The sequence below is a fragment of the Macrobrachium nipponense genome, chromosome 12 (genome assembly GCF_015104395.2).
Source record: "Macrobrachium nipponense isolate FS-2020 chromosome 12, ASM1510439v2, whole genome shotgun sequence".
Classification (NCBI taxonomy): domain Eukaryota; kingdom Metazoa; phylum Arthropoda; class Malacostraca; order Decapoda; family Palaemonidae; genus Macrobrachium; species Macrobrachium nipponense.
The window spans coordinates 19,511,769-19,537,967 of NC_087205.1; the positions used below are offsets into that span (position 1 = coordinate 19,511,769).

The window sequence follows — 26,199 nt, forward strand, 5'->3', positions numbered from 1 at the left end:
TGTAGAAGAGACTCCCGGCTCACTGCCACGCCACTACAGGTACACACTACCAGGTGGCAGAATCTGTAGTTCTTGCCAGGTAAGCAACAAACTCTCATCCTTTCATCTAGTTTGGTAACTCCTTTAGTGCCTAGTTATTTCAGTCTCATTCACCCCATTGCCCTTGCAACGTGGGTTTCAGCAAAGTAATTGCTAGGAAAGTTTTTATAATAAGTTCATAAATATGGTTACCACTAAACTAATTTTAGTCTGCCCTCTTCGCCTCAGATTTTCATGGACTAAAGCCCCGTCCACATGGTAGAGCTTTGGTCGACGAACTTTGTCTGAAGTGACGTCAGAAGCGGAGAAACAGGAAAAGTCAGAACTTTGCCGCATTTTCTCCGCTTCTGAAGTCACATCGAACAAAGTTAGTCGAACAAAGCTCTGCTGTGTGGACGGACCTTAAGTGGCAAATAACCTTATGCCATAGGCTTCAGCCTCTTGCGAACTCTCGTGATAGTCGGGACCCATCATCCCTCATTGCAAGTCACTTTCACATTAACTTTAATTTTATGCAGAGAGGGGCTAATCCGTAGCAAAGTAATTACTGGTTGAGTAAAATTCGTTGTAAACAAAATAATCAAAGGGATTAGCACACTAATTCATTCTGCAGTTATTAGAGTCGTCAATTTACTTACGCCTGATTTTAAGAGTTCAGCAAGTGTAATATTAAAGACTAGTAATTTTCAATCCTCATTGCTATAGTATTTTATTAACCTCATTGCTATGATAATTCAATTTAGTACTTAAGCAAATTCTTTAAAACAGTTACCAAGAACTATCCCATTAAAGGCACTTGTCCACTTCACATATCAATCAAACAAGAGAAACTTCACTATCCTGATTACTTATATCCATGTCAATTCACTCTACAGATTGAATGAATTTATCAATAACTAAATAAAATCTAATCTTTATCTAAAACACAGTTTAATGTACTACACAATAGATTATGACAATTAAAGATGCTAGTCTCAAGAATCAATCATTTCAGTATGCTATAAACCTTATTGCATAAGCTATTGAACTTTCAAGTTAAACTTTTAGATACTCCTTTGGAGTTACAGATCTAGGCTTAAGGCCAACCACCTAAAGATTCAAAAGGTGATTTTCAATGTTTCATGAAAGCTTAACAGTTCCCGTATGAAAATTGTTAGGAGTGGAAAAAAATTTATGAACAGTTATGGTGAAAGTAATGTAGCTGCAGTTAAGGACTGTCATGAGAATACGGTCAAGAGACTTAATGCCCAGAGAAATTCTAGGCATATTTGTTTGTGCAATTTAGTTTTTAAAGTTTAGGTAAATTAAATTTCTCACCTTAAGGCAAGAAACTAAAATAAAGAACTTTAAAACAGCTACATTAGTAGCTAAAGCTTCCCCATGGCACAATTAGAAATTGCATCAATGTGGAGGGGTAAGCCATTAGAGTACACTTAATCATTAAATATATTTGGTTACCTGGTAGCAACGAATTTGCCTTTTGCAAGTCACACCAGATAGCAGAATTAAGATCTCTCATCTATATGCACTCTGGCATAATACTAAATTTCCTCTGACTAAGGGGTGGTCAGGTGGCTCAACTCTCAGCTGGTCTATGACTTTCCTCCCACCAAGCAAAAGTCTCTCATGGTTGTAAAGACTCAAGGTTAGTGCCACATGAAAAAATCTAAATTTATAAAATAAATTTATCAATTTGCATTTTTCACAGCTAAGAAATAAAAGCTTTCACTGCCCACCTCTAGCTGCCCCTAAAGGTTTTAGTTCCAGAGTTTTATCCTAAAGATTTCACAAGGTACTGCATAGTGACCAGGTATCTCCTACATGCATTAGTTTCCAAATCTTGCAGAATACTTTTACAGTCTAACTGGTTACCAGCTGGTACTTTGAAAGTATCCTAGCGTCAAGACACTTTATTTCTTTGTCCAGCATAAAGTAGAGATTAAGGTTACCATGGCTCAATTATCAATACCTAATATCCTTACTAGTAGAAAAAAGTTCTCAAATGTATATCTGAATAGAGTATTACTATCTACTCTTAAGATTAAGTGGAAATGTTCTTCACAAAGCAAACTGAAGCATCTCCAGGTGTATCTGGAGAAAATGCCCAAAATGAGTGACAGATACTGCCTTGTGTAAAAACTTATAAACTTCCAAATACTAAAGTGAATCTTCATACCAAATTAGTATTTATTAAAAGTCAGGGCAGAATGAAATAAGTAAGCTCATTTATAATTTAATTTAAATAGTTTTAAAACTTTTAAAATATTTTAAAAGATTCATTCGAGTGGGGGTAGAGTAGTTTCTGCTTCGGAAGGAATTTCTTCAAGGGTTACAGCTTCATCTTTCTCAACAGTTTCCAGTTGTACACTATCCCCAACTTTAGTCACGGTCACGGATTGTGGAACACCTGGTTCATCAACCAAGTCTCCTTCACTTGATCTGTAGGTGTAAGCTGAAGGGAGAAAAGAAACATTAATGGATTATTAAAACTACTGTGCTACAAACTATTGAATTTGAAAAATATTACACTAGTACCCTAATTTTATTCAAGAGTAATGTGAATAACTCACCATTTTTACAACAGTGGCAGTCCAAATTAGTTGAGTCACATGCATTATAGATTGTGTAGTACCCATAAGGACACTTTGATACGCTACAGAAGTCTCCAAAACCTTTACAGCTATCTAGTGGGGAGCAGTTGTCCACTATTGTGACTGAAGGGGGTAAAGATTAAATTTATTCCATAGCAATATTACTGCTTCAATAAAGCAAATACAGTGTTTGAAGACTTAAATAAAATTTATTAGAGACTTAGTTTTACTCACATTTCTTGCAACAGTGGCATCCTGAAGAGCATGCACCAACAGCCTTAACATAACCAGCAGGACACTCATCAGTTGAACAGTAGTCTCCAAGGTTTTGACAAGACGAAGTTGGGCTACAGACCGCTGAAGAAACAATTACATTAACAGAAAGTTAACCTAAAACATAAATTATAATTAATTTTCATTGATTAAATTATGCCCACCTTTCTTGCAACAGTAGCAAGTCTGATCGGGAGAAGAGCACCCAGAAGTCTTCTTATACCCATATTTACATTCTCCAGTACTGCAGTAATCTCCAGGGTTCTGGCATTCTAATAATGCTGTACAGGGCTCTAATCCGGCTGTAAAATATTTTTAAGTAAATAATCACACAATAATAGTTATCATGGCAAAGTAAATGTAACTTTCCAAGAAAAGTTGTAACCGCTCACCTTTCTTGCAGCATCTGCATCCCGGAGTATTCGAACTACAGCCATTCAACAGCTCACTGTAGCCAGTTGGACAAGCTGTAAGGCTACAAAAGTCTCCTGTACTCTTGCACTTATCAGTTGGACTGCAGAAAGCTACCACCGAATCTGGAGTAAATTTAAATAGATCATTCAAAATAGAGAAATATTAAAAACAGAAATCTACTACCATATCTGAAACATACAAAGATCTTCGTAAGATTCAAAATCTGAGAAAGTAGAAAAATCTGAAACATACAGAGATCTCAGTAAGATTCAAAATCTGAGAAAGTAGAAAAAATAAAAATAATAAGATGTTAAATTAACATATCTCACCTTTCTTACAACATCTACACCTAGGGTCTGTTGAACTGCAAGCACCCGAAATTGCGGTATAACCTGAAGGGCAGCTGTCTGTTGAACAGTAGTCACCAACATTTTGACACTCTCGCAATGGGGTGCACTGGGCCACTGGAAAAAAAAGTTTTATATTAAGTAGGAAAGCTTACTAAATAGTATAGTTTCAAAAAATTTACTAACACTTAAAAAAGGAATTATAAGAAGTTACCTTTCTTGCAACATCTGCAGTTATAGTCTCTAGAATCACAAGCCGTGAAATCAGTTATGTAGCCATCTGGGCATGAAGCCTTACTACAATAGTCACCTGGAGATTGGCATGTACTTCTGGGGTTACAGACAGCAGTGTCTGAAAGATAGTATTAGAGAGATTTAGTGCCTATGAACAATAGGCAGAGACTACGGAGTTAGTTTAATTTAAAATTTTTTCACGACCATGCCCCACGAAAGCCAGAATCTTCTTAAAATAGTTTTCACTATTTTTGGAAGCAAAAACCAGATAGTGTGAAGCAAAGTTTAAACTTTAGTTAAAAAGTAATTAATCACCAATTTTCCTGCAGCATCTACAGTCTGGGTCACTAGACTCGCATGCTCCAAAGAGCTCATTATAACCAGGAGGGCAGTCTGAAACACTACAGTAATCATCATTGCCACTGCATAATTGAGTCTTTACACACACCTCTGAAAGAAGAGCAGAAATGACAGCAGGATTGACAGATTTTCTTCAGAACTTTAAAAGATTTATGGATGGATATATAAGCCAATTAAAGACATTTACACCAGAGACAAGGTCACTAGTCAAATCTGACAATGTATACTAGACCCTCAATACTTACCCTTCTTACAGCAACGACAGTTCGAGTTAGTAGAGATACAGCCACCAAAGTTATTCTTAAATCCAGTTGGACAAGTTGATGTACTACAATAGTCTCCAGAGGAGAGGCAGCTTGGGCTTGGTGAACAAAGTTCTGCAACTCCTGAAAAAATTAACAAATAAGACACTTACCCAAGACTTTACTACGCAAGCAAAACAGAACACTAATTACTTACTCTTTTTGCAGCATCTGCAAGCGGGATCAAGAGATCCACAACCACCTAGGATTACATCATAGTCAGGAAGGCAATCTGTGGTACTACAGTAGTCTCCTGGGGCTGAACAAGTCTGCGAGGCTTTACAAGTTCCCACAGCTTGACCTATAGAAGTAGGTAAAGATTGTAAAATATAATTGAATAGTTAATTCTTTAAAGCCAAGCAAAGTAAAGGCTTAGGCTAAATGCTTAGGCATTTCATAGCCATTTACTACACTAAGAAGTTTCAAAAGTTCCAATACTATAGTCCTTCAGCCTCAAAATCAGTGTTTTAATTTACTACCATGAAAGGTAAAGTGTAAGACTAGTCTTGCAATAATTTTAAAAAATCACTAGTATACAAACACTCATTGCCTTGTGCAGAAGCCATTAGACATCTAGTTTCACAAAGTTTACCTATAAAAAAAACTAAATTGCCTTGCCTTTCTTACAGCAACGACAGTTAGGATCTGCCGAGACACATCCACTGAAGTCTGTTCCGTAATCAGTAGGGCAAGCCTGCTTACTGCAGTAATCTCCACTTGCTTTACATGTATCTAGAGCTACACAGTCTGGCACTGTAAGGTAAAATTAATAAATCTAATACTGCAAAATACCGAAATATAAAACAATATAGTATCAAACTAAAGACAATAAGACCGTAGAACCATGAAGTATGGCAATTACAAAACACAGAACCTACCTTTCTTACAACAGCGACAATTTGGATCCGTAGAACTACATCCAGTAAAGTTCGCTGTATAACCAGTAGGGCAGGACTGCCTACTGCAATAGTCTCCAGTGGCTTTACAGCCATCAAGAGCAACACAATCTGGTACTGCAAAAGTAAGTAATTAAAATCACTCTAGCAAAACTAACTAAAAATTACAAACTTATAGAGTAAAAGCCTACCTTTCCTGCAACAACGACAGTTTGGATCAGTAGAGCTACATCCAGCAAAGTCTGTAGAATATCCCACAGGGCAAGACTGCCTGCTACAGAAATCTCCAATTCCTTTGCAAGTATCTAGTGCAACACAGTCTGGGACTAAAATTTATAAAAATTAGAAACTTACTTAGGAGCCAGCGATTAAAATAGTTTCATAACGCCAGTCAGTCACTTTACCAACCTTTTTTGCAGCAACGGCAGCCCGAATCAGTCGATAGACATCCAGTCAAGTCTGTAGTATAACCAGCGGGACATTGTTGCCTACTGCAGTAGTCACCTAGTGCTTTGCAGCTATCTAGAGGAACACAATCTGGAACTAAAAAGGATTAATAGTCAAATAGTTCAAAGAGCAAATAGTTAAAGAAAAAAGCAAATAAAGTAAAAGTTACAGTAAATTACAACCTTTCTTGCAGCAGCGACAGTTGGGATCTGACGAGCGACAACCACTGAAGTCAGTAGTATAACCTGCTGGGCAGGTCTGCCTGCTACAGTAATCTCCAGTTGCTTTACAAGAATCCAGGGCAAGGCAATCTGGTACTGCAAGAGAGTTAGTTTATAATTATGTGTACCATAGTTATTTACAAAAACTCTGAGGTACACCAATTAAACAAATACTTACTCTTTTTGCAGCAGCGACAGTTGGGATCTGTTGAAAGACAACCTGACAAGTCTGTTGTATACCCAGTTGGACAAGTCTGTCTACTGCAGAAATCTCCAATAGCTTTACACGCATCTAGAGCTACACAATCTGGCACTGAAAATATTAAATTTTTATTAGGACTAATTTAAGGAATAAGTTGCAAAATATAAGAAATCTCCAATAGCTTTACACGCATCTAGAGCTACACAATCTGGCACTGAAAATATTAAATTTTTATTAGGACTAATTTAAGGAATAAGTTGCAAAATATAAGTAGAAGGAAAATTTCCTACCTTTCTTACAGCATCTGCAGTTTGGATCTGATGACAGGCAACTAGCCAAGTCTGTTGTATAGCCAGTCGGGCAAGCTTGCCTACTGCAGAAATCTCCACTTGCCTTACAAGTATCTAGAGCAACACAGTCCGGGACTGTAAAGATTTACAAACTTAATATTGAAAATTAAGTTATGTAGCCAAGCCACTAACCATACAGAACCTATAAGAAGCAACAGAGTCAAATAACACATTACTACATACCTTTTTTACAACAACGGCAACCAAGATCAGATGACAAACATCCATTCAAGTCTGTTGTATATCCAGTTGGGCAAGGCTGTCTACTGCAGTAGTCTCCAGTTGCTTTACAAGAATCCAGAGCAACACAGTCTGGTACTGAAAATTCATAAGTACCAGTGAGAGCTTCAGTAATATACTCTAAACCTACTACCTAGGCATTCATAAAATTAGCAAAAGTATACTGTACAAACTCACCCTTCTTACAGCAACGACAGTTTGGATCAGTAGAGCTACACCCAGTCAAGTCTGTTGTATAACCAGTAGGGCAAGATTGCCTACTACAGAAGTCACCACTGGCTTTACAGGCTTCCAGAGCAACACAGTCTGGAACTGTAAAACAAATCCAAAATTAAAACTAGTCAGTTTAGACTGAACATAAGTGCCCCACAACTATTACTACTAATAACCTACTTTTCTTGCAGCAGCGACAGTTAGGATCAGCAGATTGGCAGGCACTCAAGTTTGTAGTGTAACCAGCAGGGCATTGTTGCTTGCTGCAGTAATCTCCACTTGCTTTACAGGAATCCAGGGCAATGCAAGGTTGTTCTGAAAAAAAATTAGTAAATGAAGTTTATACTAAATTAATAACTAGATTAGTGGATTAACACTATCCGAATACAGCCACGTAAGTCTAACAGGCCTCTGGAGGATTAGTAAAGCTTACCAACTCATTAACCCCTAAAACTTTGATAATTTAAGTCCCACCTAGCAAAATATGACAATGTCGAAAATTGTATTTTTCTTAACTATACAAACCAGATGTCCTTTAACAAAAAGTAGCCGCTAGCTACTTCCTATTGTTAAAGGACAGGGTTTGTATTACGTATCCGAATAACTTACCTTTCTTACAACAACGGCAGTTAGGATCTGTCGAGTAACAGCCAGTGTAGTCAGTAGTGTAACCAGATGGGCAAACTGTTTGACTGCAGTAGTCACCAGCAGCTTTACAGGAATCCAAAGCAAGGCAATCTGGTACTGTTGGGAAACAGTTAAGTGTACATAAAAAAAATTTACTTAGAAAATCACTAATGGCAACTACAGAAGCAGAAAAATCAAAGCTAAACTAACCTTTCTTGCAGCAGCGACAATTAGGATCAGTAGACTGACATCCAATCAAGTTAGTGGAGTAACCAGTAGGGCATGGCTGCTTACTACAGAAGTCTCCACTTCCCTTGCAGGAATCCAAGGCAATGCAGGGTAGATCTGTAAATTTTGCAGAACTGTTAGAAAGCGGAAGTATAAATAGCCAAGCTAGAACAATTAACACTTCACATTCAGTTTACTTCCAGGAATCTAGGAATAGTGAAAAAGTAAAATATAGAGTAACTTACACTAAACAGCAACAGCAAGAGTGAAAAAGTAAAATATAGAGTAACTTACACTAAACAGCAACAGCAAGAACTGATAGTTATTAAAAGTTAAAGGTTATACCCTGCAGTTTCCAATAATAGGCACAAAACTAAAAATTATTTGTGGCCATTCTGTGGCTATTATGTTTTATACACTAACACCCAATCTTAAGACTAAATTCTAGACAATCAGACAGCACTATCAAACATTAAACTTACTAACCTTTCTTACAACAACGGCAGTTCGGATCTGAAGACTTGCATCCTGTGTAGTCTGTAGTATAACCAGATGGGCAAGCAGAGAGACTGCAGAAGTCTCCTGAAGCCTTGCAGGGTTCCAGAGCAACACAGTCAGGTACTGATGAAGGTAGATTAGATAGTTACACAAAGTTACACACAAAAACGATAGTTATACAAATACTAGTTCTTTGAAACTTACTTTTCTTGCAGCAACGACAATTGGGATCATTAGACTGACATCCATTTAGGTTTGTAGTGTAACCAGTAGGGCACAGTTGTTTACTGCAGTAGTCTCCACTAGCTTTACAGGTATCTAGTGCAGTACATGGTTGTTCTGTCACGGTATAGGTGAAAATTAAAGTGCTTAGCATTTTATTTTAACTTTACTTCATCTAGAAATCAGTTCCTATGTCATTTAGTGCTAATTTATTAATACAGCTAGCTACACATCAGTTCCTATCCCCTTCAGTGCTAATTGATAAAATTTAGCTACAAATCAGTTCCTATCCCCTTCAGTGCTAGTTTTGATAAAATGTAGTGACTATGCTCTTAAAATATTGCAACTTTCAATTACTGATCAGAGATAAAGGTTTAAGACTTGCAACATCTGCATCTGTTAAAATATAGTTTACCTAGTTTAGAAAACTTTCCATAAATCTTACCTTTCTTACAACAGCGGCAGTTAGGATCCGCAGACAGACATCCAGTGTAGTCCGGAGTGTAACCAGATGGGCAAGCAGAGACACTACAGAAATCACCTGAAGCCTTACAGGATTCCAGAGCCACACACTCTGGTACTATGAAGAAAACTAATAAATTACAAATAATTAAAAAATAAAGTTAACACTAACATATAAAATCTTAAATAATAAACATTAAAAATACAACAACACTTTACTTTTCTTGCAGCAGCGACAATTAGGATCAGAAGACTGACATCCATTTAGGTTTGTAGTGTAACCAGCAGGGCACTGTTGTTTACTGCAGTAGTCTCCACTAGCTTTACAAGTGTCTAATGCAATACATGGTTGCTCTGTAACCAGAAGAGGGTAAACAAAATAATTTATATTGTAACTAATAAATTTCCTATCCCCTACACAGCTAATATCAAAATGTTAACCCCCCTCCCCTCAAAATCTTAAAAGTTCAGATTTCCTAAACTTTACTAAAAATTGACAATAACGAATCTGAAAACTTCAGCTTAAAAGACTAATACCTGCAAAGCTTGCATTAAGACTATTATACATATCTGGCAGAGAAATAAACTTACAATAAAGCTTACCTTTCTTACAACAGCGGCAGTTAGGATCCGTAGACAGACATCCGGCGTAGTCTGCAGTGTAACCAGATGGGCAAGTAGATAGACTGCAGAAGTCACCCGAAGCCTTACAGGATTCTAGAGCAACGCAGTCCGGTACTATTTAAGACGAAACTCATTAGTAAAATTTACAAATTGTCTAAAACTGAAAATTAATTAGGAATATTCAAATTTTTTAAATTTGAAATAAACTTATGACTTTCATAAAACTTACTTTTCTTGCAGCAACGACAGTTAGGATCAGAAGACTGACAGCCATTTAGGTTTGTAGTGTAACCAGCAGGGCATTGTTGCTTACTGCAGTAGTCTCCATTTGCTTTGCAGGTATCTAAGGCAATACACTGTTGCTCTGTCAAGGGACAATAATTTTGAAGTATATCTAAATTAACCTATTAAGGACACTACTCTTAAGTTAAAGACTGACTTGCTAATAACTGAAACTTACTGATAGCACTAATGTTACCTATATACTTAACTTTCAACTTATTTTAACTAAAATTATAAAGAAATCCAGAATGCTAAGAAAATTCTGCAAAATTCGTATTTCCTAAAAAAACTTATTTCCATAAACCTTACCTTTTTTACAACAACGGCAATTAGGGTCTGAAGAATAACATCCTCCATTGTCTGTGGTGTAACCAGATGGACAAGTTGTTAGACTGCAGAAGTCTCCAGAAGCCTTACAGGAATCCAAAGCAACACAGTCTGGTACTATAGAAAGCCAGTGTTAAACTCAATACCAGCAAAAAGTAAAATACAAAACTGAATGGAGGGCAGAAACTTAATTAATCACTTACCTCTCTTGCAGCAGCGACAGTTAGGATCAGATGACTGACACCCACTAAAGCTGGTAGTGTAGCCAGTAGGGCACTGCTGCTTACTGCAGTAGTCTCCACTTGCTTTACAAGAGTCTAGAGCAACACACAATTGTTCTGTAAAAAGATCTTAACTTTTAAGATAAATTTCACACTGCAACCAAGCAAGACAGGTTATTGAAACTCCAAATATCCAAAGTTTAGGTTACAATTATGAACTTTGAGGCCCTCAAGAAAAAGACTACAGAACTCTCACCCACCTTTCTTACAACAACGGCAATTAGGGTCTGAAGAATAGCATCCACCATTATCTGTATTGTAACCATATGGACAAGCGGTTAGACTGCAGAAGTCACCAGAAGCCTTGCAGGAATCCAAAGCAACACAGTCTGGCACTGACCAAAACGAATATCAAAACTTTAATTTATGGAGCTTATTATGGAGCTTTAATTTCAAAGTGAGAATACCATCAATAAGTACTATAGAAATACTATCATATATACCTTTCTTGCAGCAGCGACAATTAGGATCAGTTGACTGACAACCACTTAAGCTGGTTGTGTAACCAGTGGGGCATGGCTGCTTGCTACAGTAGTCTCCACTTGATTTGCAAGACTCAAGAGCAGTACACAATTGCTCTGCAAGGGAATTAACATTAAAGGACCCTATACCTTAAATTTATATAACAGGAAACTACTGTTAAGGCCAATGCCATATAAAGAAACTATTGAAGTTCAGACCCTATGAATTTAATTATAATTAATGCATCAAGGGCTGGAGAGCTTATATACACACCTTTCTTACAACAACGGCAATTAGGATCCGAAGAATAACATCCACCATTATTTGTAGTGTAACCAGATGGACAAGCAGCAAGACTGCAGAAGTCACCAGAAGCCTTACAAGAATCCAAAGCAACACAGTCTGGCACTGATGAAAATTTAATAAAATTAATAAAACAGCTTTGAAATTTAAGCTCTACAACAAATTCCCATGAGAAAAAGTACTACATAAATAACCTACCTTTCTTGCAGCAACGACAATTAGGATCAGTGGACTGACAACCAGTTAAGATGGTTGTGTAACCAGGGGGGCATGACTGCTTGCTACAGTAGTCTCCACTTCCTTTGCAAGTATCCAGAGCAGTACATAATTGTTCTGGTAAAAATGAAATTAACTGCTAACACATGCTATTAACACTTGAAATAAAAAATTAACTAATTAGATTTTAAAATTTAATTGCATCTAATTAAGTTTAAGACTAACTTAATCAATTAAACTAACAGGGTATTACAGGAAAACTGAAAAAAATGGTTCACGTAATTTGCAAGAGTATAGAGCAACAAAACCGATCAGTTTAATTTTTAATGGAAATATATTGACCAAAGATTCCTTTTAGTAAAGTTCTAATAAAAAGGGGAAGGCTACCAATAACCACGTAACTCAAAGTCTAAGAAATAACATTCCTGAAATATAAAATTTCCTAAACCACCGGGATGGTCCAAGGATTCTCACCTTTCTTACAACATCTGCAATTAGGGTCTGAAGAATAACATCCACCATTATCTGTAGTGTAACCTGATGGACAGCCAGTTAGACTGCAGAAGTCGCCAGAAGCCTTACAGGAATCCAAAGCAACACAGTCTGGCACTGTTCAAAACAAAATCAATAAAAAATCAATAAAACATTTTAGAAATTAAAGCTCTACAATAAAGAGCATTAGAATATCAATAATTACTAGAGATAGGAGCACTACCTTTCTTGCAGCAGCGACAATTAGGATCAGTGGACTGACAACCACTTAGGATGGCAGTGTAACCAGGGGGGCATGGCTGCTTGCTACAGTAATCTCCACTTGCCTTGCAAGTATCCAGAGGAGTACACAATTGGTCTGAGAAAGTTATGAAATTAACAGTTAACAAATGCTATAAACATTCAATCTAGGTAAAATTAATATATTTTTACATATACAATTAACCAATAGAAACATGTAATTAATTTTTAATTTTACATACAGTTAAGCCATTCAATTAACCCATTCAATTAAACTAGTTCAAATAAATATTAAATAACTAGTTTTAAAAAGTAAACTTAAGTGGGAATTTCTGGAATATAGTGTCACAGTAAAAACTTGCCTTGCAAGAGTTCACAGCATCAAAACTACTTTTATTACAATTTTTAATTACCAAGAGTGATCTTTGGTTATTCTATTTTCATTAGAGCGCTAATAACAAAAGGGAAGTCATACAATAACAAAGTAAATCTCTAAGAAATTATATTCCCGAAGTATAAAATTTCCTAAACAATTGGGACGATCTTGATAAGTTTCTCACCTTTCTTACAACATCTGCAATTAGGGTCTGAAGAATAACATCCACCATTGTCTGTGGTGTAACCTGATGGACAACCAGTTAGACTGCAGAAGTCACCAGAAGCCTTACAGGAATCCAAAGCAACACAGTCTGGCACTGTTTAAAAGAAAAGAAAATCAGAAATAGACCCCACATAAGAGACTGAAGAATACCATAAAAAAACGACAAAGTCTTAACAATTACCTTTTTTGCAGCAGCGACAGTTGGGATCACTGGACTGACATCCAAAAGAGTTTGTAGTGTAACCAGAGGGGCATGGCTGCTTGCTACAGTAGTCTCCACTTGACTTGCAAGAATCCAGAGCAGTACAAAATTGCTCTAAAGAGAAGTAGCATTGTAAAGGAAACTTAAAATTAAAATTTAGCTTTCAGAAAAGTTAAGGTCAATGTCCCAAACTAAAATATTTTTCATTGAAGCGTAGGTGAAATAGTAATTTTAATTCATTAAGGACTACAGAAATATTACTCACCTTTCTTACAACAACGGCAATTTGGGTCTGAAGAATAACATCCTCCATTGTCTGTGGTGTAACCAGATGGGCAAGCTGTTAAACTGCAGAAGTCTCCAGAAGCTTTGCAGGAATCCAGAGCAACACAATCAGGTACTGAAACAAAAGCAAATTTTAAAAATAAAAGCAAATTAAAAAAAAAACAAATTTAAAAATTACAGCAAATCTAAATTAGCAGATTAAAATTACCTTTCTTGCAGCAACGGCAGTTAGGGTCACTTGACTGACATCCATTGTAGTTTGTTGTGTAACTAGCAGGGCACTGCTGTTTGCTGCAGTAATCTCCACTTGACTTACACGAATCCAAGGCAAGGCACTGTTGTTCTGTCAAATTCCATACAGTAATGGTTAAAGAAAACTAATAAAATTCTATACAAATAAAACTTACCAGGAATGCTAAAATTTTAAGACAATCCAGCAGAATTAATGCAAGAGCAATTAAATTTTACAAATTTAAGATACCTACCCTTCTTACAACAACGGCAGTTACTATCTGAAGACTGGCATCCAGCAGAATCTGTTGTATAGCCAGATGGGCAAGACGAGAGACTGCAGAAGTCGCCAGAATTCTTACAAGAATCCAAAGCCACACAATCTTGAACTGTTGAAAGCCAGAAGATTAAACTAGTAATTTTAAGAATTTGAATATACTATATCTTTTATAGACACTAAAAAACCTTTACTTAATGCCTAATTTTCATGCAGCATCGACAGTTAGGATCAGAGGTCAGACATCCATCAAAGTTGGTAGTGTAGCCAAAAATGGTTTAAAAGAAAGTTTAAATCTTAATATAAATTGGGTCCTGGCTTAACCAAATCAATCAAAAAAAGTAAGCCAGTATGGTGTACGCCAAAGTCATTAAAAAATTAAAATTGAGCAACATTGAAAAGAATAAGTACTTATAACACACCTTTCTTACAGCAACGACAATATGGATCTGAAGAATGACATCCAAGGTAGTCTGCAATGTAACCAGATGGGCAAGCCGATGTGCTGCAGAAGCCACTAGCAGATTTACAAGACTCCAAAGCTACACAATCTGGTACTGAGAAAAAATTTACAGTTCACTAGACTCGAACGAAAGTAATAAGGTTATATTACAGATATTTAAGCAAATAAAAATTAATGCAAATATAAACACTTAATTACTTTTCTTGCAGCAGCGACAGCTAGGGTCAGTTGACAAGCATCCACCGATATTAGTGGTGTAACCATCAGGGCAAGTCTGCTTACTGCAGTAGTCTCCACTTGCTTTGCAGGAATCCAAGGCAACACAGTCTGGGACTAAAAGTTACACAATTTGAACAAATTTAGGGAGCTTTTAAAAGCACAAAGATTTAGGCAGCTTTAAAAAATCAAAGCACAAGAAAAAAAAAACTCACCTTTCTTACAGCAACGACACCTACTATCTGCAGATACACATCCCGTATAGTTTGTAGAGTAACCAGCTGGGCACACAACAAGACTGCAGAAGTCACCAGTAGCCTTACAGGAATCTAAAGCTAGACAGTCCGATACTGTGAAAAATACAGAAAATTTAGAAAATTCAAAGTCCACAACATTATTTTTAAAGTATTAATTGCAAAACTAAATTTATTCTAACCTTTCTTGCAACAGCGACAGTTAGGGTCAGACGACTGACATCCACCCAAATCAGTTGTGTAACCAGCAGGGCAAGATTGTTTACTGCAGAAGTCTCCACTGGATTTGCAAGAGTCTAATGCAACACAATCTGGCACTATGGTGAAATAACGAAAATTTCAATGAGAGAAAAGCTTAAAATAAAGACTATTCATAATATTAACCCCAGTAGACTAATCTGGAGACTGAACAACTGCAAATTACTTCGCTTTACAAGAGATGCAGATAGTATCTCTAGATTGACAACTTCAGTTACTAGCCAGCAGGGAATTTCTGCTTGCTGCAGCAGTCCCCGCTTGCTGCAGCAGTCCCCAATTCATTAGGTGTAAAGTAATACAAACTAATATTATTAATAAAAATTTTCCTCATCTAGCAGTGACAACTTATGTTACTAACCAGCAGGGAATTTCTGCTTGCTGAATCAGTCTCAATTTCATTAGAGGTGTAAAGCAATACAAACTTAACGTAAACTAAAATAATAAATCTTAAATTAATAAAAATTTCTCATCTAGCAGTCAACGCCGAAGTTGGCAAGTCAATAAAAATCCCCAGCCGCTACAACAATCCAGAGAATACTAATCCAACACAGTCACCAAATGTTGAATAAAATTACCTTTTTTGCAACATCGACAATTCGAATCTGTTGAGCGGCAACCAGTCAAGTCTGAAGTATAACCTATTGGGCAACCAGTTAAGCTACAGAAGTCTCCAGCTCCTTTACAAGCATCCAGAGCCACACAATCTGGAACTAACAAAGGATTCGGGCATTATGAACACTTAAAAGATTAAAGTAACTTATACGAAATTGCAGTTTACCAAGGAAATTCTAAATCTACCTTTCTTGCAGCAGCGACAATTAGGATCAGAGGATTGACACCCGCCAAAGTTTGTGGTATAACCAGTTGGGCAAGACACTTTAGCGCAGAAGTCACCATTTGCTTTACAGGAATCTAGAGCAACACATCCAGTTTCTGCTATAAAATAACTTTAGTCAAGTATAATAGGAATACCAAGAAATTATACATAAACTAATAGGAATACAAAGTAAAAATATAAAACTTTTCTAGTAATTCATATTCCTAAACTTAAAACAAACTGCTAAATCAGTACACTAACATGGCACTCGTAACCTCACCTTTCTTGCAACATCTGCAGCGAGAGTCTGGCGAGGAACATGCCCCATAAAGAGTGGTGTACCCAGCTGGACAACTAGATAATGAACAGTAGTCTCCACTACTCTGGCAATTCTGCAGAGGGTTACACGTAACTACCTTACAACACCAGCAGCTAGAGTCAAAGGACTGACAGCCATCAACCTTCTGTACATGGGTATCGGGACACTGAGTCCTGCTACAGAAGTCTCCAGGGTCACTACAAGTACTCAAGGGCTGGCAGAGATTCTTTTTACAACAATGGCATCTGGGGTCTGATGAAGTACAAGCATTAGAAATTTCTGTAAAGCCAGCTTCACAACTATTGACTGAACAGTAGTCACCAGGGCTCTTGCACTGATCCAGTGGAGTGCAGAGAGGAGAAAGTTTCTTCTTGCAGCATCTGCAGTTTGGATCATAAGATTTACAAGCAGAGTTAATTGTATCATAACCTGGTGGACATTCTGAGAGACTGCAGTAATCACCAAGCGATTGACAACTCGAAAGAGGCTGACAAGTAGTTTGTAGCTTGCAACACCTGCAGTTAGGGTTATTAGAGTTGCAATCTTTAGTAGTTCCATAGCCAGAGGGACAGGCTTGTAAGCTGCAATAATCTCCTCTATCCAAACAATTACCAGATGGTATGCATCCTTCAGCAGCATATTTGCAGCATCTGCAGCCACCAAGTGTCGTATTACATGCATTTATTATAGTGACATACCCAGCAGGGCAGTCTGTAGAACTGCAGTAATCTCTACTAGACTGGCATTCTTCAAGAGGAGTACATGTACCTTTATCTTTTTTACAACAATAACAGCTCCCATCACTAGAGTAACAGCCTCCAGAATTCCTTGAATATCCAGCAGGACAGGGACCATTACTACAGAAATCACCAGGTTCTGTGCACATTGAAAGTTGTATACATGTTGAAGTTATTTTCTTACAGCAATTGCAGCGTTCTCCAGTAAGGCTCAAACAAGTTCCTTGCTCAGTTGTGAAGCCAGAGGGACAAGTCGTGGTTGAACAGAAGTCCTCTGTACCTTGGCAGCCAGTCAATGCTCTGCATGGTTTCACAGACACTGCCTTCTTACAACAGCGACACTTCGGGTCATTTGACCTGCAACCTGAGGTTAAGGTGTTATAACCTGTAGGGCAGTCATTCTTGCTGCAGTAGTCTCCTTCAGCTGTGCAGTCTAAGAGCTGCACACAAGGTTCATCGACTGTCACTGTTTATAGAAAGTACAAAATTAGAAAAAGCTTCCATAAGAAACCAAAGTAACAAAATAAACTTATTTAAACTTATTTAAACTTATTTCATCGACTGTCACTGTTTATAGAAACGTTAACAAAATTAAGAAAGAAAAAGCTTCCATAAGAAACAACAGGTAACAACTAACTTATTTACAAAAACTTATTTAAACTTATTTCATCGACTGTCACTGTTTATAGAAAGTACAAAATTAGAAAAAGCTTCCATAAGAAACCAAAGTAACAAAATAAACTTATTTAAACTTATTTAAACCAACCTTTCTCACAACAGTAGCAGAGCTGATTAGCAGACCTACAAGCACCTGGAATAGTTTTATAACCAGCGGGGCATGGCTGTGTACTGCAGTAGTCACCAGGCAATGAACAACCATTGAATGGCTTACACTGATCAAGGACTTGAACTGTCAGAAGAGCATTCAATAATGAAGTTTTAGTTCTGAATTATGATTATGTACTAAAATCTTAGTCAATTTATACTAAGTTTTGCTGGCAGGATATACTAGTTACCACAACTAACAATTCTTTAACTTTCAAATTAAATTTTGAAACAAGCATTCAAAGCACGAATCTAAAACTTTAAACTTAAAATGAAGAGTTATTTAAACAGTTTCATATACAACCTCAACATACAAGTTACAGGTATACAAAACTTACGCCTATTGCAAAATTTTAAAAGTAAACTAGCAAAGAAAATTATTTAAATCAGTAGTCACGAGAAATAGAAGGCTATAACAATGTTCAAAGTAGAAAATTTTTTTTAGGATGGGTAATATAATTATTAAGCATGGTTATGAGTCTTCACGATAAGATTTAATATTTATATCTAGTATCTTCAGATAAAGTACAAAACCACATTACGAAGAAACAGTTACAAAGTAAAGGATGCTTAAAAATAATAAACTAAAACAAACCTGTATAGTTAACTCATATCTGCTCAAAACTAGTTTGTAAAAAATTAGGTATAGACAGTCTAAACTTCAAAAAAAAAAAAAACAAGACAAACGTTAAAGATTGAAATCGTAAAGCCAAATTGATTTTAAAGACTGCCAATCAAACTTCTAACAGCAAAGTCAAAATTTACAAATATTAAAATAACCGCGCCAGATTATGTGAAAATATTAAAAACTAAACATTAAAAACTAAAATAAATAATATAAGTGAAAGTGTGAAGTTAGGACTTTAAGGCAACTAAATACTAGTCTGGCAGGAGCTCAAAAATTTTTTTTTTTTTAAATAATCAGTAGTTAATCTCTTCCAAAAAAAACATTCAGTAACTTACAAGTATGCAGCACTTCAGAACTTTATAAAAGAGTTTTAAAATTAACAATTAACCATTCCAGTATCTGAAGTTAAACTTATGATTCAAGAGTAAACTTACCCAACGTCAATCAAAATTCACAAAGATAATAGTCAACCTCACCTCTCTCACAGCAGTGACAGTTTTGATTTGATGAAGTACACGTGTATGGGTTTTCTCTATACCCAAGAGGACATGCAGCAGTGTCACAATAATCCCCAGGTGCAGTACAGCCGTTTGCAGGTTTACACGTATAAAGTTCAGCTGTAAAGAAAATATTTCAAAAAGCATGTGGGCTTTAAGCGTTTCAGGTAGTAATATATAAGGAACTAACATTCAATAAGTAGTTAAAGTAAACTCACCAGGTTTACAGCACTTGCAATTAACACTACCACATCCATCAGTGGGCAAATAACCAGTTTTGCATAGAACAGACTTTGTCGTGCAGTATCCGTTAACTCTCTGGCATTCAGAGTCTAGTTCACACTTCCTACAACACCTGTTAAAATTTAAGCCGTTAACTCGCTGGCATTCAGAGTCTAGTTCACACTTCCTACAACACCCGTTAAAATTTAAGTCAAAAATAATCAGTGATAGACAAAGTAATTCAAGCCGAACACAAACTAAATGATAAATACTCACTGGCAGAGTCTGTTAGGACACGAATTTGTGTAGTCTCTGTACTCTTCACTATCGCAAGCTTTCTTACAACTACCTCTCACTGCAGAACAAGTTGAGGTGCCAATATCTTTGGAACAATCTATAATAGAACAGAACAAATAAAAGAATATTTGCCATATAACAAGCAGAACAAATATTAAGACTTAAAATCCGTATACAATATCCATACAAGTAGAATAAGGATTAAGAGACTTAAAAACCGTAAATACTATGTATAGAACAATCAGAATATCACAAGGAAAAATAACAAACTAATTACTTACTAATACAGCAGGTACAAGAAGGGTTAGGACAAGCCCAAGTCAACGAGTGGTCACACAACTGGCTCAAGCTGTTGTCTATACACTGCCCTTTGATCAGGTCTCGGCACAAACTAAAGAAAATAAACTTTCATAACCAATCCTTTGAGGACAGTACGGTAATATCAATCTAATTATATTCATCCTAGGCACTTTTACTACTACAAATTCTACAAATTCTTACTAGTCATTCAGTCCACATAATGGAGATTGCGTTGTAGTACTAGAACTAGTAGTGTAATAGTTGCCGTAAGGATCGTATGGTAACTGGGTCGGGCCACCATATGTAGTAGAGAAGTTAAAACTGATAGAGGTACTGTAGGTAGTGTGATTATAGTTGAGAGCTTGAATGCACTGCAAGTAAAGTAAATTTAAAATCTTTAAAGTTCAGTTAAAATAAATTAACTATGGTAAAATCATTATATTATAATATCAGATTAGTAATAAACTACGCATTTACAAACCCTTTACTTACCATTATCAAATTCCATCCTATGAGGATGGATGACAATGATGTACCCATCGCGGAGATCCTGAAATGTTGAACAATGGTTTATACGAATCTTCTTAATTCATTAAATAATGTATCTGGAGATGTTACATTTGTTAATTAGCATATGCAAAAGTTACAAATTTCATAAAATCAGCCTTTTAAGAGAATACTACTTACTAACATTGCTTTATACCCTTTGCATAATTTGCAACTTTACTAGATTTAAAGCCAATAAGTTTTGAATAATCCGAGTAGTTTGATGCTAGAGTGAGAGGAGCTATGATTAACTTTCAAAAGGATTTTAGTAACACCTTTGTAAATTAATTTTAAGTCTACCATGACTATCTACATGAACTAAAAATAAAAAATTTAATGTTACAGAACCTACCGAGACTAAATTATAATTAAGTTATCACATAAGTTTTATTAGCTTTTACTATAGACTGTCAGACCTTAAAAAGGGGAAATTTAACAGATGACAAATTAATGGAAAACAGTGCTTGAGCAATTTATGCAACTCATTGAAGCAAAATACTTTAAAAACTACCAAGTTCACTAAACATTCAGAAATTCAATTTGGCAATTTAGCAAATCAAAACAATTAATCCAAAATGCTTATTATAATTCTGAAGTTCCAATATAAATACTAAATTTATATGGAGCTTAACTTTACCTAGACTTTCTACCTTCCTACCTTTAGAAATTAAGGTTTAAAGTATTCTTGTCTAATAGTTAAAAGAAAAGATTAAAGAGTTAACATTTATACCAAAAATGGTAAACTAGAATGAAAAAATATGAAAACCCAAAATTTTACCTAAAATCGAAGGAACCAGAATTATAGAAAATACAAACATTTGCCCCCTTCAACTCCAGCAAGATACTTTAGCCACGTTTTGAAACTAGTTCTCTTAAAACAATTGTTCAATAGTTAGACTATTTTATGATTAGAGACAAGCTAAACATCTTTAAGCCAATTATGCAAAATTATCCTATCACAAAATTCAATTACTAACAAAACATCTAAACAGGTCAACAAAACTAATACTAAGAACTTTCTAAAGTAGTGGGATTGTTATAAGCTAAAACTCAAATATCTAAAAAATACAAAGTTATATCTTTACTACTTTGAAAGACAACAGTAAATTTTACCAGATTTTAAAGGTTAGCTCATGCACCAGCTTATACAGCTATGGGATGAGCTTAGGACTAACAGGGAACTTAAGGCAAATCTTAATGAAAGTTCCAGCTAACTAATTCATCTAACCAGTATAAAATAATCCACTAAATCAATATAAAGTGTAAAATCTCAGATTAAAGCCAGACTAAAATCGGAATAAATTACACTAAATTATTAAATTAAATTTAAATATTTGTAGACTAAAACTACTTTAGTTTAGAGTCTAAAATTAAAAATTTAATTAATATTAATACTAATATAAAACCTAAGCACTTGGGCCTAAAACAAGTAATACTCTTAACTAGTTAAGTTGAAAGCCTAACTTAGTTGGGGAAAAAAAGTTTGAGTTCATATACTGAACATTGAAAAAGACAAAGCACTGGGACCTATGAAGTCATCCACCACCAAAATTTAACTTACATTAAGTGGACTTTTTTCAGTTAGTTTGTTACATTAAGTAAACTTTTTTCACAGTTAGTTTGTGAGGAAAAAGGTAGAAGATAAATAATTAAAGAGCAATGGCAATACAAGGAGTTTCAGGGAAAATGCAAAAAGCCTCTAAATCTTACAGAGTACACCTCATGAGGTTTACAAAAACACCTTATTGACAAGCATTTTAGGCTTAAACTATTCATAGATAACTAAAATATTGGGGTAGCTCTAACTTAAAACCCTACCTACAAATAATTTCCATAAAAAGTTAAAGAGTAATAACTATCCAATGCACAAAAATACTAAAACTAAACGTGTAGGATTACTCATCCTACAAATAGGTTACAGGTTCTTACTGCAGCTTAAACCTAAAGCTGGCATTAACTTTAAACACTAGCACTTAATAGAAGAGCTAGCAAATTATACCCTTTAAACTTACTAAATACTATCACTGGTTCACAATAAGGTACATACTTAGTAATTGTAGAGTAAAGCTAATCACTTATGATACAATAGTCAAACTTATCCATTTTATGATTTAGTAAAACTTATCCATTAGAAAAAACTTACTCCAGATTAACCAACCTACTTGCTATTTTAAGAGCAAGTAGTCACTTATGATACAAAACTTATCCATTAGAAAAAATTTACTCCAGATTAACCAACCTACTTGCTATTTTAAGAGTAACTAGTCACTTCTGATACAAAAGTCAAAATTTTATACAAAGAACAAACTCAATCCAGATTATCCAACCTAACCCTGCACGAAAATTTAAATTAAGTTTTAAGACACAAGATATCTATAATTCTCTTCTGGTATCTATAACATACTATCACCACCATTATGAATATTTCAGCAATGATATACAAGTATCATTTAAAAAATTACAATACTAACTTTAAAAATGCTAACTTGAAACAATGTCACTCAGAAGTTGCCCCCTTTAAAGAATTTACCTTAAGTTCAGCACCAGTTCTCCCATAGAAAAAAAAGCAAAAATATATCTTACAACTAAATACTCTAGTAATTTCAAAAGTATAAAGTAAATCTTACCACTAGACTTACTAGGAAATAATTTTAGTCCAATAAAAAAAGAAATTTAACCAATCTTACAGTTAGCCTCCCATAGAAACACTTACATAAACTATTAGGTTTCCCATACCAAAAGCCTCCCATACCAAACTAGCATAAACCTTTATACAAAGAATATAAAGCATATAGCTAATCACTTATCCATAGATAGAAAGGCAAAAACCTTACCATCTAGTCTCCCATGTTCCTCCTTCCCAACAAGGAATTCAGGAGTAAATATTGAAACTATACAAAAAAGCTTATGACCAGCCTTCCATATATAAGGAAGTAGAGCTTTCCACTACCCTCAATAAAACTAACTAATTCAACTATTCTCCATTAAGAACTAAAAACTTAGTCTCCAATAGAAATTCTCAAAATTTATAAAGCAGAGCGTCCCACTAGTTTTAGTGAAAACTAGGGCCTAGTAAAAACTAGCCTAAATATTTATAGTCTCATACAAAACCTGAACAGCTGTAAAGCATAAGCTCACTGTGTAAAGCATAAGCACAGTAGTCTACAGTAAGTAAAAGGTAATCACTACTCCCGTTTATAGAAAATATGAATTCAAGAATTAACTATCCAAATAAATTTTTAGTGCCATAAAATTAGATAAAAGGCATAAAAATTATTCACTTTTCTCCCACTATTAAATATTTTCCCGAAATCCTAGTATATGGAAAAAATATTAACTATTAAGACTCAAGGCCAGATAAATAGTACCCAAGGCCTATAAGAAATAATGCAAATTCCTATAAACATTTAAAACTTTGATATCCAAGTTACTGTATTTGAGACATTAACCCTCAAATTAATTTAAACAAGATCATGAATACCAATGCTTCCTAAAAAGACTATCCTTTATGAGATTCACTCATCATATTACCTTTGAAATATTTATAACTTTAGAGATGCCATTTTAAGACATATTTGACGCTTACACTGCTAAACTTTAAGGTTGCCAAGAGTTTAAACAAAGCTTTGTGTTAATATAAAAACTATCAAAATTGCCACGTGTAACCAATTTAGTAAAGTAAATCCTTCCTAAAAAGTAATTTTTACCAAAGTTTAAGAAATTAATTCTAGATAATCTAATAAACCTTCACCATGGTTTAGTTTTTGACTGCACAAAACCGGAACTAACTAAATCATAAAAAGTCATATTTCGCTTGTTTAATATACATTTAAAGATTTTATAAGATATGATACAGATTACATAAGACATTAAAGTCATAGTATATGAAATAGTTATTTAACAATAAAATTATAAATAAATTTAAGATATTATTAAAACAAGGTATTTAGAGATAATCAAAATTATACCAAAGCGCAACTACAGATTAACTATTAAAGTCTAAAGCCTTTAACTTTACATTTGTAAGATTGTACAATGCACTAGCTAATGTAGAAGTTAAAAGCTTTAACCCAAAATGTACAATGCATTTGCTAATGTAGAAAAAAGCTTTAACCCAAAATGTTCAAAAGTTATGTACACAACTATGTGTCAACGGTAGCTAATATTTTAATAAAAACTAGAATTTCTTAAGAGGACTAATTTAATTATAATAACTGCTTTAACAATGTTTACCTACAGTAAAATTACTACTCTTAAAGCTAAGTGTTATACACCAAAGCCCCTATTGTTTGCAAGTTAATGCAGTCTGTACACTTTATATGTTAACAGGATACCTAGAGATCTTACTAATTATATATGCTATATAAAGGAAGTATAGTTTTAATCTAGTCGTAAACTAACCTTATTTATAAGTTCTTAGGAATTAAAGTGTAAAGATTCTTTACTAAAGACTACTAAACGTAAAGAGGAAGGTTGTTCATAAGATATGAACATTTGGAACAAATTTAATCAGTACAAAGTTACAGGTTAGAATAAATAAACCATTGCATTCAATACGAACATTATAATAACGTTACACTACTGTGAAGTTTAATATTAATAACCATAGATACCATTAATATATTAAATGAGCAGCAAAAACATTAAAGTGAATAACACTCCTTATAAGTTAACTAGACTTATTCACTAAGTAAATACGCTTAATTACATATAGTTAAATTTGACAAGAGCTCAAACCACAGTCTCACAAAATTATGAACTCCTGGAATCACTTATAAAGAAATGTAAAGATTAATTTTACATAAATTTCCAATGTCCCTAACCACAAAACCAATACTTATCACATGTTCTAGTTAATACCACTCAAAACTCAAAAATAACTTTAATACTTAATATACTCACAACTGAAAACACCTGGTAGACTTAAAACAGGTCACTATGAATAAGAGAACTGAGCACTTTTTTAAGGGAAGCAGAAGCCCCACACTGACCTCTCCGATCACTTGGGCCTCGAAGTAGACTTTCTAATTCAATCGTTATACGAGTAACTAACGAAGGTGACATGGACCGCAGAAGACAAGCAATGGCCTTAACCAAACCACTGCAGCGCCGTTTTCTTGACGGCGGCAAGAGTGCGAATTATCTGCTTGAATTTCTTTTCTTTTTTTTCGTTTTCGCTACCGTTTGAATAAGTTACATTACAGACTAAAAAATGGGCGAGGAAGCAGTGGCGTGGGTAGCAAGAAATTATAAAGATAATTATTTTTGACATTTCTTACGATTTCAGTTCATTATTCACTGGTACGAGGCTGGGCTATCATAATCGTGATGATGTTCAATGACGTACTACTACTACTACTACTACTACTACTACTACTACTACTACTACTACTATTATTATTATTATTATTATTATTATTATTATTATTATTATTATTATTATTATTATTATTATTATTAGATTATATATTCATGAGCAAACCAAAAGGACACTAAGAAAGATAATATTCGTTGTTTCACCTATTATTATTATTATTATTATTATTATTATTATTATTATTATTATTATTATTATTATTATTATTATTATTATTATTATTGCTCTATCACAGTCCTCCAATTCCACTGGGTGGTATTTATAGTGTGGGGTTCCGGGTTGCATCCTGCCTCCTTAGGAGTCCATCACTTTTCTTACTATGTGCGCCGTTTCTAGGATCACACTCTTCTGCATGAGTCCTGGAGCTACTTCAGCCTCTAGTTTTTCTAGATTGCTTTTCAGGGATCTTGGGATCGTGCCTAGTGATCCTATGATTATGGGTACAATTTCCACT

At 34.9% G+C, this 26,199-nt stretch overlaps 1 protein-coding gene across 1 annotated transcript; it reads right to left on the minus strand.

Annotated features, from left to right (window-relative positions):
• Window positions 1-2,259: 2,259 nt before the first annotated feature.
• Window positions 2,260-25,389, minus strand: LOC135224395 (G surface protein, allelic form 156-like). The gene is made up of 56 exons (XM_064263359.1): window positions 25,271-25,389; window positions 20,315-20,372; window positions 20,024-20,193; window positions 19,804-19,913; window positions 19,502-19,619; window positions 19,222-19,358; window positions 18,983-19,123; window positions 17,820-17,963; window positions 16,278-17,519; window positions 15,979-16,116; window positions 15,756-15,890; window positions 15,105-15,239; window positions 14,884-15,018; window positions 14,651-14,785; window positions 14,412-14,546; window positions 13,967-14,101; window positions 13,690-13,824; window positions 13,462-13,596; window positions 13,176-13,310; window positions 12,954-13,088; window positions 12,377-12,511; window positions 12,136-12,270; window positions 11,644-11,778; window positions 11,416-11,550; window positions 11,124-11,258; window positions 10,881-11,015; window positions 10,603-10,749; window positions 10,382-10,516; window positions 10,020-10,154; window positions 9,770-9,904; window positions 9,386-9,520; window positions 9,150-9,296; window positions 8,687-8,821; window positions 8,471-8,605; window positions 7,967-8,101; window positions 7,739-7,873; window positions 7,310-7,444; window positions 7,094-7,228; window positions 6,860-6,994; window positions 6,617-6,751; window positions 6,303-6,437; window positions 6,086-6,220; window positions 5,865-5,999; window positions 5,648-5,782; window positions 5,439-5,573; window positions 5,179-5,313; window positions 4,718-4,861; window positions 4,504-4,644; window positions 4,214-4,348; window positions 3,879-4,016; window positions 3,647-3,781; window positions 3,296-3,439; window positions 3,068-3,205; window positions 2,865-2,987; window positions 2,610-2,753; window positions 2,260-2,491 (listed from the first exon to the last, which is right to left on the minus strand). The coding sequence occupies exons 2-56, from the start codon at window positions 20,360-20,362 to the stop codon at window positions 2,316-2,318; spliced, it is 8,550 nt and encodes a 2,849-aa protein (XP_064119429.1). The 5' UTR covers window positions 20,363-20,372; window positions 25,271-25,389; the 3' UTR covers window positions 2,260-2,315.
• Window positions 25,390-26,199: the final 810 nt, after the last annotated feature.

Bases quoted from the DNA above. Each gene is read 5' to 3' on its own strand.
- LOC135224395 (XM_064263359.1), bottom strand. From the start codon at position 20,362: ATGGGTACATCATTGTCATCCATCCTCATAGGATGGAATTTGATAATG. The intron at 17,964-18,982 runs GTGAGGTTGACT...CTCTTCTGACAG, and splicing joins CTGTCACTGCTGTGAGAGAG to TTCAAGTCCTTGATCAGTGT. The intron at 14,547-14,650 runs GTAATTAAGTGT...ATTTTTTCTCAG, and splicing joins CTGTCGCTGCTGCAAGAAAA to TACCAGATTGTGTAGCTTTG.